A 15942-nucleotide genomic window follows, 5' to 3' on the forward strand; every position below is an offset into this window, starting at 1 on the left:
CTAACACAATTCATGGTAGCCAAACGGCAACAGCCAAGTGCCCATCAACCGACGGATGGACAGGAAATGGGTCCATCCACACGATGGAATATTAGCCGGCTGGAAACAGGAATGAACGTCCGACAGAGGCTACAGCCTATGTGGATAAGCCGAGAAGACACTAAGCTCGGTGAAGCCAGTCAGAACTAAGGGGGCGGGACCGCCTGGTGCCACTCGCACGAGGCCTATGAGCCGGCGAGTCCATAGCCGTGGGGGGCGGGGAAGGGAGGCTCCCGGGGCTGCGGGAAGAAAGTCACGGGGACTTGCTGATAATGGTTACGGAGTTTCTGTCTGGGGTGAAGACAGAGCTTTGGAGGATGTAGTGATGGTTGTACGACAATATTAAGGAAGTTAATGCCACCAGATCGTACACTTAAAAATGGTTACAAAGACAGACGCCAAGTTACGTATATTTTAGTACAATCAGAAGAAATTCGGGACCGATTTTTTATGGAAAAAAAATCAAAAGATGAGGAAAAAAAAATACTGTAATCGTGCTGTAGCCCAAATGCTGATATCTACAACACTCCATATATTTCAATAAAAGAGACAAAGACTTAAGCATGTCACGGAATACAAAACAAAACAAATGGCCAATAAACCTGTGAAAAGGTTCAATTTCACTCAAAACTTAAAAAACGCCAGTCGAAACAAAGAATGGTTTTAAAATTCAAATGTGGATGATCTCTGGTGTTTGCAGAAGTGTGCAGAATCTATTAGTGGGTCTGGGAGCTGGGCTATTGTGGAGGAAAATTTAAAAGGCATGTACCTTTTGACCCGGCAGTTCGAATAATATGAATCTGTACAATACAAATGCTTGTAAAGATGCTCCTAAGATAAATACATGTGCACAAAGACATTCTTATCAGCACGTCCAGCTGAGGGAGGGGGAGCGGGAGAGAGGAGGGAACCTTGCACAGAGGACCTGAGCACTCTGCGGGAGAAGCCTGGGCCCCGGGAGCCAGGGTCAGGGCTGGCCAGATGTCCGAGTCCCGCCTACGGGACTGCCCCACGGGCACGCCCAGAACACAAGGCTCAGCAGGCCTGTCCTTCCGCTCGATGGGGGCCAAGCTTTGACGGGACAGCTGCACCCCTGACCTGAGTTCTCTGCCAATCGCCCTGGGACAGCTCTGTCTGCATTTCCTAAAATCCATGAAATTTGCAACGGATGAGTCATTCACTTAAAATCGTTGTCCCAGGGGCGCCTGGGTGGCTCAGTCGGTTAAGCATCCGACTTCAGCTCAGGTCATGATCACGTGGTTTCTGAGTTCGAGCCCTGCGTCGGGCTCTGCGCTGACAGCTCAGTGCTTCCGATTCTGTGTCTCCTTCTCTCTGCCCCTTCCTCGCTCGTACTCTGTCTCTCTCTCTCTCTCTCAAAAATAAATAAAACATTAAAAATAATAATAATAAAAAACACATAAAAGCTGCTGCCCTGTGCTCTTCAGGACTGCTGTTTGTGAGCCAACGGGAAGAACGGGCACCCCCGTTCCCTCCGAGACACAGAGGAGAAGCAGCCCCCAAGACCGTGGCTGCCCGGGGCGAACGGAGGGGCAAGGCGGGTGCACTTTCCTGCTTGGCCGCGAGCCCCGAAAGCTGTCCCCCAGGCTGGGTCAGGGCAGCTGGCGGAGGTGGGTGGGGGTGTCAGCGCCGGGGGACACGAGGGAATCCCGGGGCAGATCCAGGGCCCTGCACCGTGCCTCCATCACCTCCACCAGCCGGGGGGCTCCTGACACCGAAACTGTCTCTGCGTTTCTTGTTTGTCTGCAGGTGGTGTTCGGTTTACGGCCTGGCCGCTGGTCTGGGACTCACTTTGCTCCTCCCCCACTGCCCCTGGGCCCCCTGCTCGCTGCCGGGGCCGGGTGTCAGCCCCGTCCCCAAGTACACAAATGACTGGTCTGGAAAGGAACTAATGTCCTCCTCCTTCCCCTTCCTTCCCTTCCTCCTTCGTTCCTGGGTCCGCAGTCAGGGGGTGACAGCTTGAAGCATTAGGTTCTGGGGAAAACCACTTTGAAAAATGCTCTTCCCGCGTCTCGGGGTTAACAGCTGCACAGACGGGACCCAGCCCCTGCATCAGCGCTAACTCAGCAGTGTTGCTGACCCCGGTTGAGCCTCTGCCCGGCCGTCCTGGCCACCCAGCTGCAGGAAACAGGGAGGTGACTGTGACGGAGCCTCAGGAAGACCCCTGCTGTGATGCCTGTCCCAGCCGCCTGGCACATTCTACTAGGAGTTCAGGCCCCCTGACCCTGCTTTCTGGAGGCATGACCTGTCCCCACTCATCTGCCCCATCTAGGGTCTGGGTCATTCATCCCGCAAAGAGGAGCCACGGGAGGGGCCCCCACGTGTTGTCAGGTGTGGGACACACGTCACATGTGAAGGGCAGCGTCCCTCCCAAATAGCCGGGAAGGCTGAACTCTGCTTGGGGCGGGGGCTCTGCAACCTGATCCCCGGGGACAGGTGATGCCCACACTGGAGTGTGGAGGACGAGTCGCTGAGCCCGGCCACCCGGTCCCCCTGTGGCTCAGAGATCCTCGTGCTGTCCCTGGGCAAACAAAGCCGGGGAAGTCACAGCTGTGTTGACTCACGGGGATGGTTCCACGTCCTACTTGGCGAAATGAACGTCATTAGCATTGTACATCTGTCTTGAATATAAATGACTAAAATGTTTACAAAGTAATTGAAGCCAAGTGACGTCCGTGCCCCCTCTGCTGCAGGTTGGGGACAAAGCGGCATTAGAGGACAAAGCCGCCTGCACCTGACTGTGGGTGTGTCGGGCACAGGGGGCGGTGCGTTCCCCTCACAGGCTCGCAGCTCACGAGAAGCCTGGTGGAGTCGGACCCACCACGGTGCAAATCCGGGCCCCCCACCCGACAGAAGCGTGACCTTGGGCCATCTCTTTTTTATCCCCTCTTCTGTCAAATGGGTATAAAGCCAGTGGGTTGCAGAATGATGACCCCAAAGATGGCCGTGCCCGGTCCCTGGAGCCTGTGACTGTATCAGGTTAGGCTGCAAAGGGAGATTTGCAAAGCATCCTTCCTTGAGATGGGAGAGCATCCCGGGTCGTCCAGGTGAGTCCAGTCTCACCAGAAGGACCCTGCCGAGCGGAGGAGGAAGGCAGAAGAGTGTCCAGAAGGATCTGAGGCGCTGTGCTGCTGCCTCTGGTAGAGCAAGGGGCCCGGAGCCCCGGAAACCAGGCGGCCAGAAACACGTCTGCCGACACCCTGGGACTTAAGTACCGTGACAAACTGGCGTTGTGGCAAGCTGCTAAGCGTGTGATGGCGTGTCCCAGCAGCGACGGGTAGTTCACACAGACGGCGCCCGCCCGGTGAGGCTGGGGTGGGCTGGGGCCACCGGGCGACGCACCCCTGGTTTCCGTGCGCGCATCCCTGCCCTCCCCACCCGTGCCACCCGCAGCCCAGGTGCGAGGCCCGGACGGCCGGGAGCCCTCCACCCGGCACGAGAAAGGGGGGCTCTGGTGCCGCAGGTGAATGCGGCCCAAGAGCCGAGCGTCTGATGGGGCCGTGGACACCGAAGCCCGTGGACGAGCGCGAGCGTCCTCTGAACCGAGGCCCCGGCCAAGGCCCCCGCGCGGCCGGCGGGGTCGCAGGTGCGGGCTGAGGCTGGCGCCTCTCCGTTCACTCCGGTTCCGCAGGTGTCTACTCTCAACGAGCCGTGGACTTCGAGAGCCAAACCCAATCAGGACACGCTGCCAGACGGTCAGGAGACGGTCCCGGGCTCTGTCTGACTCTCTGAGCGACGCTACCAGAATGAAGGGGGCTCTGCTGCTCGTCTGCTGACTGACGAGCGGCTCAGCACTTTCGGCAGTGCTGTGTCCTGGACTCCGAAGCCGTCTGGCACCATCAGTCCCTGCTTGTTTGCCTCACGTCCGCGGCAGGCACACACGCTTCTAGAACCATCGCAGCTAGATGTGGCAGCTCTTTCATAAAACTCGTGTATTTCATTTGCCTCTTGAAAGATAATTGGTATCCGCTGGAAGGCTTAATTGTTCCATTCCAGACCAGAAACAGGTATTCATATATTCAAATCCATAATGACTCACAGTCGAACAAAATGTGAAAAACAAAATCCTCCACCAAGAACAATCTCCCCTGGAGCCGATTCTTATAATAATTAGGGTCAGATCACTGATGAGTCATGATGGATGAACAGCCAGGGAAAAATGTCACTTGCTGAAGGCTGGAGGTCATCAACTCTGCCCACTAATCGCTAATTAATCCTCCAGAAACACCCTCTGTCCTAATTGTTTTGCCGCAAACACAACAATTTGGGCGGGTGGGTCTTAGGAAATTAGAAATTATGCACGTAAATGTCAATCCTACCCTGCGACAGGAAGTTGCATTGAGGTCATTTGCGTATCTTGAAGATTCAGGTTAAAAAAATACTGGTTTAAGAAAATCTCTTCCTCTCTTTACAAGAGGAAGCAAGGTGAAAACTTGTTTTGTAACTACACATAATCTTAGTAATCACATATCTATCTAGGTAGAGTAGTTTGGGTCATGGTAGCAGGTTAATGGATGACAAAATATCCTGATATAATAAATCTAAATTCATCAGATATTTCTGCTTGTGTTTGTCAGACTTAAGACTCAATTCTCTACCTTTTTTAAGTCTAAAATGAGATTCTTGTTAGGAGACTCAAGTGGAGCACTGATCTATGACCCACGTAACTCAGATCCCTGCCGTTAAATTAATTAAACAAGGAGGCCACCAGGCTGACGTGGCTCTGATTCCTTGGAGGTCTACTTAAGCAAACCGAAATCTAAGCCAGTAAATATCTCAGGTTGCAACACCAATCAAAACACTAAGGATGACCGGGGCGCCTGGGTGGCTCAGCCTGCGAAGTGCCCCACTTTGGCTCAGATCATGATCTCGCAGTTTGTGGGTTCGAGCCCTGAGTCGGGCTCTGTGCTGACAGCTCAGAGCCCGGAGCCTGCTTCGGACTCTGTGTCTCCCTCTCTCTACTCCTCCTCTGCTCATACTCTCTCTGTCAAAAATAAATAAACAGTGAAAAAAAGTGCTAAGGATGACCAATCACAAATAGGCACCTGTGTCTGAAGCTGCCACCAATCAAACGGTTTCCCTTCTTCGCTTCCCCACCTTGTCTGTCCCCCCTTGCCGCCCCGCCCCCGCCGGCAACCATCAGCTGCCCTGAACTGCTTCTGCTTTGGTACTCCCCAACTGGAACCGGCTTCTGCTCAAACAAATTCTTCAAATGTTTAATATCCCTCAGCTAATCCTTAACCCTGTCCTCCACCTACAATCCCCACAAGCCTTGAAATGGCAGGTGACTCAGCGGGGAGCTCTGTGCATGCCTCTGTTTCTCCTAGACCTGGCTTCATTCGACCCAAAGGACAGAAGCCACAGGGCAACCATGCGTTGACTGTTAATGAGCTCCTTCCTCATGCCTACCAATACTTCGGGGGGGGGGGGGGGGGAAGAGAAAAGGGAGGGAAGGGAGGGAGACAGGGAGGGAAGAAAGGAAGAAGGAAGGGAGGGAGGGAGGGAGGGAGGGAGAAAGGGAGAGAGGGAGGGAGGGAGGGAGAGAGGGAGGGAGAGAGGGAGAGAGGGAGGAAGGAAGGAAGGGGAGGAGGGAAGGAAGGGAGGGAGGGAGGGAAAAAAGGAGGGAGGGAGGGAGGGAAGGAAGGAAGGAAGGAAGGAAGGAAGGGAGGGAAGGAGGGAGGGAGGGAGGAAGGGAGGAAAGGAGAAATAGCACCCAATTACCTAGAAGTACGTAAGCTAAGGACACTGCCTGCATTATCCATCTTTTACCAATCAAATAAAATCACAGCTACTACAACTGCACCCCGTGTTTCTAATGGGACTGGGGAGTCCTGTGAGGCCCCAAGGTATGCAGTGTTTTGCGGTCTGTGAGTCAGGGGATGGTTTTCTATGAGGATTTGTTTTCAGACCTTCTGTCAAGAAAATATTCCCTGTAAAAATGGACACCACTCAGTCAAAGGAGGAAACAAAATCACAAACCCAATTCGTAGTGTCCCTGAATGCAGCTAAGTTTTTACAGATTCAGTTCACGATGCACCTAAAGCACTTGTCTTTTCCCAATGTGGGCTGCCCCAGGCTCTCTGGAGAAGGGAGGGCTGTCTTATGTGAAACAGGCATGTCACACCGTCACCTCTCAATCCTGAGGACCACCACCAGCTCCTGAAGGGCAATACTTTCCAGGCTCTCAGCGCTGTTAAAAATGCTAAGAAAGCTTTTATAATACCGCTTTCTAAAGTTGTACTTAACGCCTCTGCCTCTACCTTTGACTAAGAACTGTGGGCAGGTGCTGGCTTGTGTTGGCCCCATGTGATGGAATGAAAACCATCGATAAGCTCAATAAAGCACCCCATAAAAATAAAGACCCCTTTTCCAGGGGTCAAGATCCAGTTTCCTGGCCTCTCGGCCAAGCGCGTGCATCTCAGGTCGGGACAGTGCTGCTGATTTCAAGGTTCTCCAGCGTAGCCAATGCTATTTTAACCCACATGCTCAGGGAATGGGGCTTTCCCAACACCGCAGCTAATAAAAAAAATATATGGCATCTAATCAGAAAGTATCCTTGCTGAAAATGCTGAACGTTCTTCTCAGACTCTGGGGAAATGAGATTTACATGGGTTTCTTCAGACACCGTCACCTCCCTGCCAAGTACCCCGTCCCCTACAGCAGGAACGCAGGAACATCCCCCACATGCCCACCTCTCCCTGGAATTCAAGCACCCCTGAAACAAACGATGGATAGATTTTGTTCAAGGCTCTAAAACGAAGGTAGAAGGAAGTTTGCTCTGGTTTGTGAGCATCTGGTCTCTCAAGTGGGGCTCACGAAACAGTTGGAATAAAAATTCAATGTTGGCTGACAACGATGCCAGAAGCTTCCAGAGGCGGACAGAAGGCCTCTCTGAGTTCACAACTTTCCATAATGCGGCAAGGAAGCCCCAGCCAGCCCCCGGGAAGGACGTGCCCTCAGCAGAAAGTGCCATAAAAATTTAATTCCTAAATTCTAGAGTAGCCAAAACAATTCTTTAAAGATAAATTTCCTGCATAACCGGGAAAACCCCACTTCCCATCACGACCATCAGGAACACGCAGTTCAAACACTAGGAAAGAGGACGCAAACGGCCCCGCTGTTAGTCACCTGTCGGGGCCTCCAGCTTGCGCTTGTGGGGCGGGTCCTCGATGATCCTGTTGAGGTCCCCACGGTTCTTCAGGTCCATGGGCTTCTCCCACACGGACAGCTGCATCGTCGGGTTGAAGAAGAAAACCCGGTCATCTCCCGTCCACACCACACACCTGTTTGAATGCAAAACTCACCTCAGTTACCCTCGGAGACATTTAGTTAAGAAATCATTGGCCTGCACCCTCACCCAATAATAAACCCTGTACAAATAATGATGACCGCGTCTGGCTTTTTAGGGGTCCTTCACAGAGATTCTCGTACTTCCCCATTTGATTCACAGGTCGATACTATCCTAACCATCCTTTGACGGACACCGAAGTGGAGCAAAGCAAGCAGCCTGACAAGGTCCAGGCTCCTCCTGGCCAACAGTCTCGGCTTTGACATAGCTCGGACCCTGCGCTCTGCCCCAAGGACTGCATCCTTTGCAGGGGGCTTCCTGGTAAACATTCTTAGGTACCGTACACGTGGGCAGATTCATGGGCCGTCGTGGCCCAAGGGAGTCCGCATCAGAGACATTAAAAGGGCTGCTTTGATTAGCAACTTTGGCCCTCGTTTCCTGGCTTGTTTCTAAAAGATCAAAGGGTGAAGCTTTGTGTTTTCATATGCAGGAATCTAAAACCTCCAGAAGGAATAATATGCAATTTTAGGACCCCGTATCTGGGGAAGGTTATCAGGCAGGAGAAAAGATTAAAAAGAAAAAGAAGGGAAGAAAACAAAAGAATTTATTTCACCTGTTCCGAAGGAGCGTGCGTGGGTCCGTAAGGACTTGGATCTGGGGTCCCAAAGAACGCAGCCGCTCAAGGCCACCAGCCCAGCTTCCAGCTCTGTCCCGAGACTCGTCCCGGGACGGGGCAGGGAAGCAGCGGTGTGCTAGCTTGGGCTCCCAGAAGCTTCCTCTCGGACAAGGCCTCTCCCCTCCCTGGGCCTCAGTTGCCCACAGTGGTCTCTCAGCGCCCTGCAGCCCCAGGCATCTCGGACTCCCGGTGCTGGGGGCTGAGCGGGAGAGCCCACGTGAGCTGAAACCCTCTGGCTATTGATTGTCCCCTGAGGTGGGGGCCTCTGCCCAACGGGAACCCGCCTGCCAGGCACGGCCTTCGTCTCCGATAACCAGCTCCTCCCCTGCCCAGCCAGCGGCACGGAGCCGTCTGCCATCAGGATAGAGCCAGCCGTCGCCAGCCGCTCCGCTCTGCACAGAGGAAACCCCTCCGGCCCTGAATGTACAGCCCAGCTCACCCAGGAAGACGTTTCCCACGGGCCGCACAGAGGGCTCGGGCGCTGAACCCATGTTCTGGGAACTCGGAACAAATCAGTCTCCTTCCCGAAGGTGATGCTGAGATGGTCTGTCGGATTTACTACCCCAGCCAGGCCAGGTTCAAGGGTATGGTAGGCAGAATGATGGCTCCTAAAACGTCCACATCTTAATCCTTCAAGCCTGCCAGCGGGTGACCTAACATAGCAAGGGGGGCTTTGCAGATATGATTCAGTTAATATCTTCGGATGAGGGAGGATCCTGGATTGTCCGGTAGAAGAGCGAGGCAGGAGGGTCCGAATCAGAGGGGGAGACGTCATGGAACCAGAGGTCAGCCGCGGGAACCCGAGAGACACAAAGACCTCCTGCGGCTCTCAGGCGGAGGAAGGGGCTCCGGAAGGCAAGACGCTCCAGAAGCTGGAAAAGGCAAGGAACAGACTGCCCCCTGGAGCCTCCAGAAGGAATGTGGCCCCACCCACATCTGCACTCAGTCCCGTGACACCAGGGTGGGACTTCTGACCTCCAGAATGGTGAGGTGATACATTTGTGGAGTTGAAGCACCTGGGTTTGTGGGAGACCGCTCAGCGGCTCGCCTGTGGCCCCTCTCCGTCCTGGGCACCAGCATCGGGACCCGCCTCCAGCCAGCAGTGACCCAGGCCCCAGGCACCGGGCCCACAGGCACTGGCCACCACTGGCCCAGGCATCCCAGGAGGAAGAAGACAGCAGCCTACCCTCTGGCTGACATCTTCAGCTCGAGACCTGTCCTTAACCTTCAGGTGACCTTGAGAGCTTCCCTCACCCTGCCGGCCTCTGTTCCATCATCCGTGTAGGAGGGGGTTGGAAAGGAAGTCTGCATGATTCCAACACCCCCCCGCTACGGGGACGTGAAAGTAAGACGTCGGGGTCCCTGCCTTTGTTAGAGGCGGGAGGGCTCCCGGGCCCACAGGGGTGCTGCCCGCGCTGGAGCTGGAGGTCCAGGGGGAGGGCTGGCAACCAGGAACACAGTGTTCCCATCCCTCCCCCGTCCCAGGCAGCCTGGGCGGGCCTTGCCTAACCCCTGCAGGCCGGGAGGGGGGCGCATGGCTTTATAGCACGCAACTCGAGGCATAGAGCTTTTATGGAGCGTGAAGCCGAAGGTAATCACGCTGGCCATAAGTGATGCACAGTTCAGCCACCGCGTGAGCTCCCCAGACGGGCTTCTGGGCCAGCAGGGACCATAAACCCTGTCAGGGCCGTGAGCCTCCTTCCCCCTCGGATGCAGCTCCGGGGACAGAAGGCTCCCCGCCCGTCAGGGGGCCTCGCTCCTCACCACACGCAGCCCTGGTCTGGGCACCCCCACGCCCTGGGCCTGTGACCTCCGGGGACTGGAGGGGGCTGGTTTTCCTGTCGTCACAGCAGCTTCACCTGGAAAAAGGCTGTGGGTCAAGCCACGTCGGAGGCCAGCTCCTTGCGGAAGGCGACGGCGGACCCCCGGCCTCTTCCTGTGCGCTGCCCTGTGTGCCTTCGGGCTCGGGGCGCACACGGACCCACACGTGGTTCGGGAGCCTCCTCGGGCTGGGCTGTGGCTGGAAAGGGAGCTGCAGGCCGCAGCGTCGTGCATGCTGTTCGACAGCACGGGGCCTGAGTGGAATGTTCTAAAGCATCCCTGGCCCCTGCATTCGTCTGCTCACTTGACATAAAAGAGGGGCCACATGGACCCACAGCGTCTCCCCGAGCCCTGACCTCACCTGACAGAGAATAACCTCTGTCAGCTTGGCTGTGGCTGACACACCTAACGGGTCCCTCGGCGCCCGGCAGCCGGGCGTCCCGTCCCCACCGCCCCCACCAGCCCCGGGGACCCCGCCCCCACGCTGACTGACCTGTTCCCTCCCCTAGAGCCATGGAGGGAGACGGCACTCAGCTGGGAGTCCAGGGGCCTGGAGACCTGCCCTCCGGGGCGGCTGTGCCTCTGCGTCTGTACCACCCGAGCCTGTGGCTTCATGCCTCAGCGTCCTCATTTTTGAAAGAAGGTTGGCGGACTGGGATCTAGTCCCAGACGGTCGTGTAAGTCCCTCCAGGCTTCGATTCCAGTTTCTAGACTTCTCTCGCAATTTTCCAGGTTGGTGTCAGGACCCCAGTCACGGTCAAGCTGGTGTCCCTCCCCTCAGACCGACGTTCCGGGCAGGTGCGCCCACGCCTGGCTCCCTGAGCCCGGCAGCCTTGGGTCACGGCCGCACGTCCGAGGTAGCTCTGCTCAGCCAGTCGCAACCTCACCCGGGGCAGTCTGCAGCCCCCCACTTCAGCTAGGGTCAAGGGGCGGGTGCGGTCCGTGGTCCAGGGCCCCCAGGCTCGGCCTCAGCTGCCCTGACCCTTTCCCTCTCCCCTCTGCCTGGAAATCACTCCTTGGCAACACAGACATCCAGATCCCTGCCTGCCGCTCCTTCTGGGACATCTGATCCGGACAAAGCCCAAAGGGGAGGAAGGACTGTGTTCCAGGAGATGTCCCAACAGGTGAAACAGCAGGTGGTGCCTGTGCCGGGGACACGGTTGCCCCCCTCTGCCCTAGAAAACCTGCACTTTGGGTTTTCAGAACGAAGACCTGATCCCACCAAACACAGCACTGTCATCGTTACGGTGGCTCAAGGACTCAGGCGTGAGATGTTCATGGAGAAATGGTTAACTAGGGCCTGTGGATGTGACACGGTCCTGGGGCACATCAGTTTGTCCCACAAGTAGCTGGGCCATTTCACATGAGAACTACTGAGGAGCAGGCAGCCTCGGAAAGGCAGGTGCCCAGTGGCTTGGAGCAGAGAGGGGGCGGCATTGGCTCCAGGCCAGCCCCCCAAGGTCCATCACGGGGACCAACCTCAGATCACCCCCAGGCTCTCTCACCTGGCTCTGGGAGGCTGTCCCACTCACGGAGCGGATGGCCTCCTAGGTTGTTGACTGTAAGTCACTGGTTTCCCAAAGGCCCGGGCAGCGTGCTGGGTCCTAAGAATGTTCTGGTCAACAGCAGGGAGGAGACTTGAGAACAAGAAGCTGAAGACAGATGAGGGAAGATACCCACCACTCCTGGCTTGGGCAAGCCCACAGCTGTCATGCGGTGCCATGGGGTTTAAGAGAGATGGGGTTTCAACTCTGGGCCCTAGGCTGCCACTTGCCCATATCATGTTGTCCTGACATTAGACTGAAGGGAGGCCCGTGGGTCCAGGCAGGGGTCCAGGCAGGGGTCCGAGCAGGTGTGTCTAGCAGGTGAGTTTGGACAGTAGGTTCAGACAGGTGGCTTATGGTCAGGTGGGTCTAGGCAGACGGGCTTGGGCGCATGAGTCTGGACAGGAGGCCTGGGCGGCTGGGTCCACGGAGGGGTCTGGACAGGAGGCCTGGGCCAGCAGGGGGCTCTGGGCAGCTGTGTTCAGAGAATTAGGGACTCCGCTGAAGCCTACCCCAGATAGGCTAAATGGCGTCAGAGGGACCCCTGGGTACCCAACCTGCTCTAGTGTAGACAGCAAGGTGGGAGCTGCCCGGGTTGGACTGACCTCCAGCAGAGCCTGTGGGACCCTGCCCCGAATTCCTCCCAGTGTCTCGGTTTCCAAAGAAAACCAAATAACACTCCAGCAGGGATCAGGGCAAGCCGGGAAATCTGGTTCTCTCGAGATCCGCTGCTGAGGGCTGACAGTCTGACGTCCGGGGTCCTCCCTCTGCTGCCTCTCCTTTCCCCGGTGAAGCCCATGTACAGAGACGCTAGAAAACATGTGCTCCAAAGAGCCGCACGATGGCAGGACCCCCGATGTTCTCCGTCAGGTGGACGCGGCTCGTTTTGTCCCGAGGGGCTTGCAACCAGGCTCCAGGCACCGCTGTTACCGCCAGGAAGAGACTTCACACCCGGGGACTTAATTGGTACCATCCTCCCCAGCTCCTGGGTCAGTCCCGTTCCGGGGACACGCTGACTCCGTAAGCTCCCGGTGCCGGGTCCAGAGACACCCGGCTGGCATCCGAATCCCGGGAAGGGCCAGCACCCTGACTGCCCCAAAGTGTAGAAGCAGTCACTGCCCCCTGACTTCCATCACCGAGCGTCCAGCACAGGGAAAGACAGCGGCTAATGAGACCCTTACTAGGAGATTATTACCAGGAAGAGAGCCGAGGGACAACAATGAACATGGGACCCACTTCCCATCCAGGCTGCAAAGAACCCAGTTCCTGTGCAGTAGGGACACGTGTGGAATGGAACCAAAGAGCTGGTGGCAGGGTAAATAAACCTGAATCCCCAAGAGAAATCTGCCCATCCACTTGTCACGGCTGGTTTCAACTAGAGCCAGCTGTAACATGGAAAATTAATTTTATGTACCATTTCATGCACATTTTAAGTAATATGTATACGTTCGCCTTCTTTAATCATGCTGCATAATTTTTGGATAGCTGCCATAGTCCCTCTTCTCCTTAACTGTCCCAGTATCCCAGAGGATGTAATTGGCACACCACAGCTATTTAAGTCTGGTACAGAACATCCACACTTAGCAGCCCTAACAGACGAAGATCCGGATCCCGTCGAGTGGAATCTGGGCTTGCAGCTGTGGTGCGCTGAAGGGTTCCCACGGTCGCCTTTTGGACGGCGAACCCCCAGGGCTGCAAGCTCCAGGGGTGAGGGGTGTTTCTGCTTCTCTCTCCAAGCATGCCCGCCCTCCTCCCCACATCCAGGCAAAGACTCGCTTCGGGTCCCTGCCTGTCCCAGGAGGACTGTCCTGAGGGGACAGAGCCTGATGTCCCTTGCACCTCACCCCCAGGGCCGAGGGCTCTGGACTGAAAGGCAGGGTGTGGGTGCCCTTCACTCTTCCCTCTCTGTCCTCACCGCCCGCATCACGTCCAGGAAGGGCCCTCTGGCTGGCGCACAGGCGGCTTGGATGGGGTGACAGGTTCAGGGAGGAGTAAAACCTTCCCTCTTGTGATAGTGTGATGTGGACCAAGACATGCACATTCGGTCTTGTTTCTGGCACAGGGTTCCTGAAACCCTAGGCGTTTCCTACGAGGTGAGAGCAGAGACAAAAGGCGAGATGGCCTTCTTGCTACTTGAATCACAAGCCCTTTGTGCTAATGAGGTGACTTTGGGGCAGCCCTCAAGGATGGGGGCAGGTGGCCAGGGAACCACCCACGTGACCAGAGGGTTGGAACTTTCAACCCCGCCCACCCCCTCCTCGAGGGAGTGGAGAGGGGCTGGGGGTTGAATCCATCACCAATGGCCGATGATTCAGTCAACCGTGCCTACATGACGAAGCCTCCATAAAAACCCAAAAGGGGGAGGGTCGGAGATCTTCCAGATACTGGTGAACACGTGGAGCCTGGGGGAGAGTGGCCCCCGGGAAAGGGCACGGACGCTCCTCACCCTCTCCCCACACCTCGCCCCTGCATTTCTTCCACCTGGCTGCTCCCAAGTTGTATCCTTTTGTAATAAACCAATAATCCAGAAAGTAAAATGTTTCCTGACTTCCATGAGCCGCTCTAGCAAATTAATCGAGACAGAGGAGGGGGTCTTGGGACCTCTGATCTATAGCCAGAAGCACAGGGGACAGCCCGGACTTGGGATTGGGGTCTCAAGTTGAGGAGGGGGACCGAGCCCTTGACCTGTGGGATCTGAGTGGCCTCCAGGTAGACAGTGTCCCATTGAGTTAACCTGCAGGACACACAGCTGGCGTCACCGAATGCTGGGCATGGGACAGTCCACCACGGCAGGCGTCGTGCTCTGGGGTCTCGTGACCCCAGCAGACCCGGGCGCGTGCTTCTGTCTGTACCTCCTCGGGCTGCTCTCCACCCCACGGCGCTTACTCAGGGAAGAGCCCACAGGTAACCAGGTGGACACCTGCTACTCCAGACGAGGGCCCGGCCACGCCCCGCAGGACCTGTCATCGTGGGGAACCGCTGAGGACGGCTCGTGTGCGCTCAGCTCCAGGACGTGGAGGCCGGGCCATCTCTCCTGCGGAGGCCGGTCAGACCGGTGAGACCCCAGTGTGACACCAGACAGGTCGTCCCGCTGCTGGGAAGGGGTGCCGCCCAAGACGCCGAGGGCACACAGTTCACCCACCGCGACGCTCGGTGCCCTTCGTCCTGCCGTGTTCCTGAGGGAGGAACGAGGCTCCTGCCCCCCACCCTGTGCGGGAGGCTGAGCGTGTGCGTGAAAAGACAGGAGCAGCGGGGGATGGGGGGTGGGGAGGGCAGGAGTGGCCGCTCCCAGGCTCCGTCCTCTCCGCAGCCCCCACGCAGGGCGTTTTCGACGACGAGGGTCCACGGAACCGGTGCGTGCCGGCCTGTGCTCCCGACCACAGTCACTTCCACGTCTTTGCAGAACTCCTGAGAGCACCCGTCTGTCCTTCTTTGGTTACTGCACGACACCTCTCTTCCCATTTTCAGATGAGCAGCACAGAAGCGCCAGGAAGTCATCGGCAGAGCTGGGCTCCTGCTCCGGGGACCCGGCCTGCTGTTTGTCCGGCCTCTCGGGAGAGGAGACGAGGAGCCCCAGGAGGCTGGCTCTCAGCTGCGGAACAAGGCCCAGGACCCCCAAACTGTCTTCACACAACAAAGGCCCTGGGAACCCCCATCCTGACCATGGCCGAGGCTTCCCGACGAGTCTGCCTTCACGGAGATCCAAAGCGCCGCCTCCCTCACTGTTGCGGGCGCAGGACCTTTTCACGGCTGTGAGTGCTGGCCACTCGGTCCCCTGTCCGGCCAGAGATGCAAAGAACCGGCAGCCTGCCCCGCGCAGGTGAGGGGCCACGGCAGCTCCTGACACGACACTCCATCCCCGCCTCGGCATCAAAGCGAGGCCGCCTGAAGACTAATAAACCTAAGCCAAGAGCAGAGCAGAAGCGGCACGTCTCGCGCTCCATTCCGGGAGCCGCTACCGGGAGGCCTCTTAAGTGCGGATCTAAATGGCAGCCTCCTCGTGCGTCTCCTCCGTCTGCCTTAACGAACCACTTTGACATTTCACCGAACATTAGAATCCCCTCCCCGACAAGTAATGAATGTCTCACCTGTCCCCTCTCCCACAAAACGAAAGGCTCGATTGTGCTAAGGGGACGGCATGACACTTGGCGTCTGTTCAGTGGGACGTACGCGAGGCAGCGACGGTGCCCGGGCTCCGGGCTCGGCTGCCGTGACCGCGCGGGACCTGTGCGCACGCCCTGCGACGCGACCAGCCCAGCGCCCTCGGGGCTGCGTTTTCCACTACTCCCCTCTTGCCAAACACCATCCATGCATGTGGTGCTTTGGGGAACGTTCCTTTCTTTCTGGAAAAGCGCTACCAACTTCCTCCAAGAACTTGTCTTTTATATTAATTCGTTTACAGCCAAAAGCGTCCACTACCCAGATCTAGAAAAATCTGGAGAACCTACTTTTAAAACATCACTGAACTCAGCAAGTTAGGAGTTTTGAGTGAATAAGGAGACAGCACCGATGGGTGCTAAAATATCCAGTAAAGTGAGAATAAAAAGCGTGGCATC

The 15942-nt window shown here is 56.7% G+C and overlaps 1 protein-coding gene across 6 annotated transcripts in view; it reads right to left on the bottom strand.

Annotated features, from left to right (window-relative positions):
• TCERG1L (transcription elongation regulator 1 like) overlaps positions 1-15942 on the bottom strand; it is a 68906-nt gene that overhangs the window by 44998 nt on the left and 7966 nt on the right. For all 6 annotated transcript variants that reach the window (XR_006194363.1, XR_006194362.1, XM_042907881.1 and 3 more), the window contains exon 3: positions 7186-7340. Coding sequence is in view for 4 of the 6 variants with exons in the window: in XM_042907881.1 (XP_042763815.1) it covers positions 7186-7340 (155 nt within the window). In the remaining 2 variants the exon portion in view is untranslated. The remainder of the gene's footprint in view (positions 1-7185; positions 7341-15942) is intronic.

This window comes from Panthera leo, chromosome D2, assembly GCF_018350215.1.
Source record: "Panthera leo isolate Ple1 chromosome D2, P.leo_Ple1_pat1.1, whole genome shotgun sequence".
Classification (NCBI taxonomy): Eukaryota; Metazoa; Chordata; class Mammalia; order Carnivora; family Felidae; genus Panthera; species Panthera leo.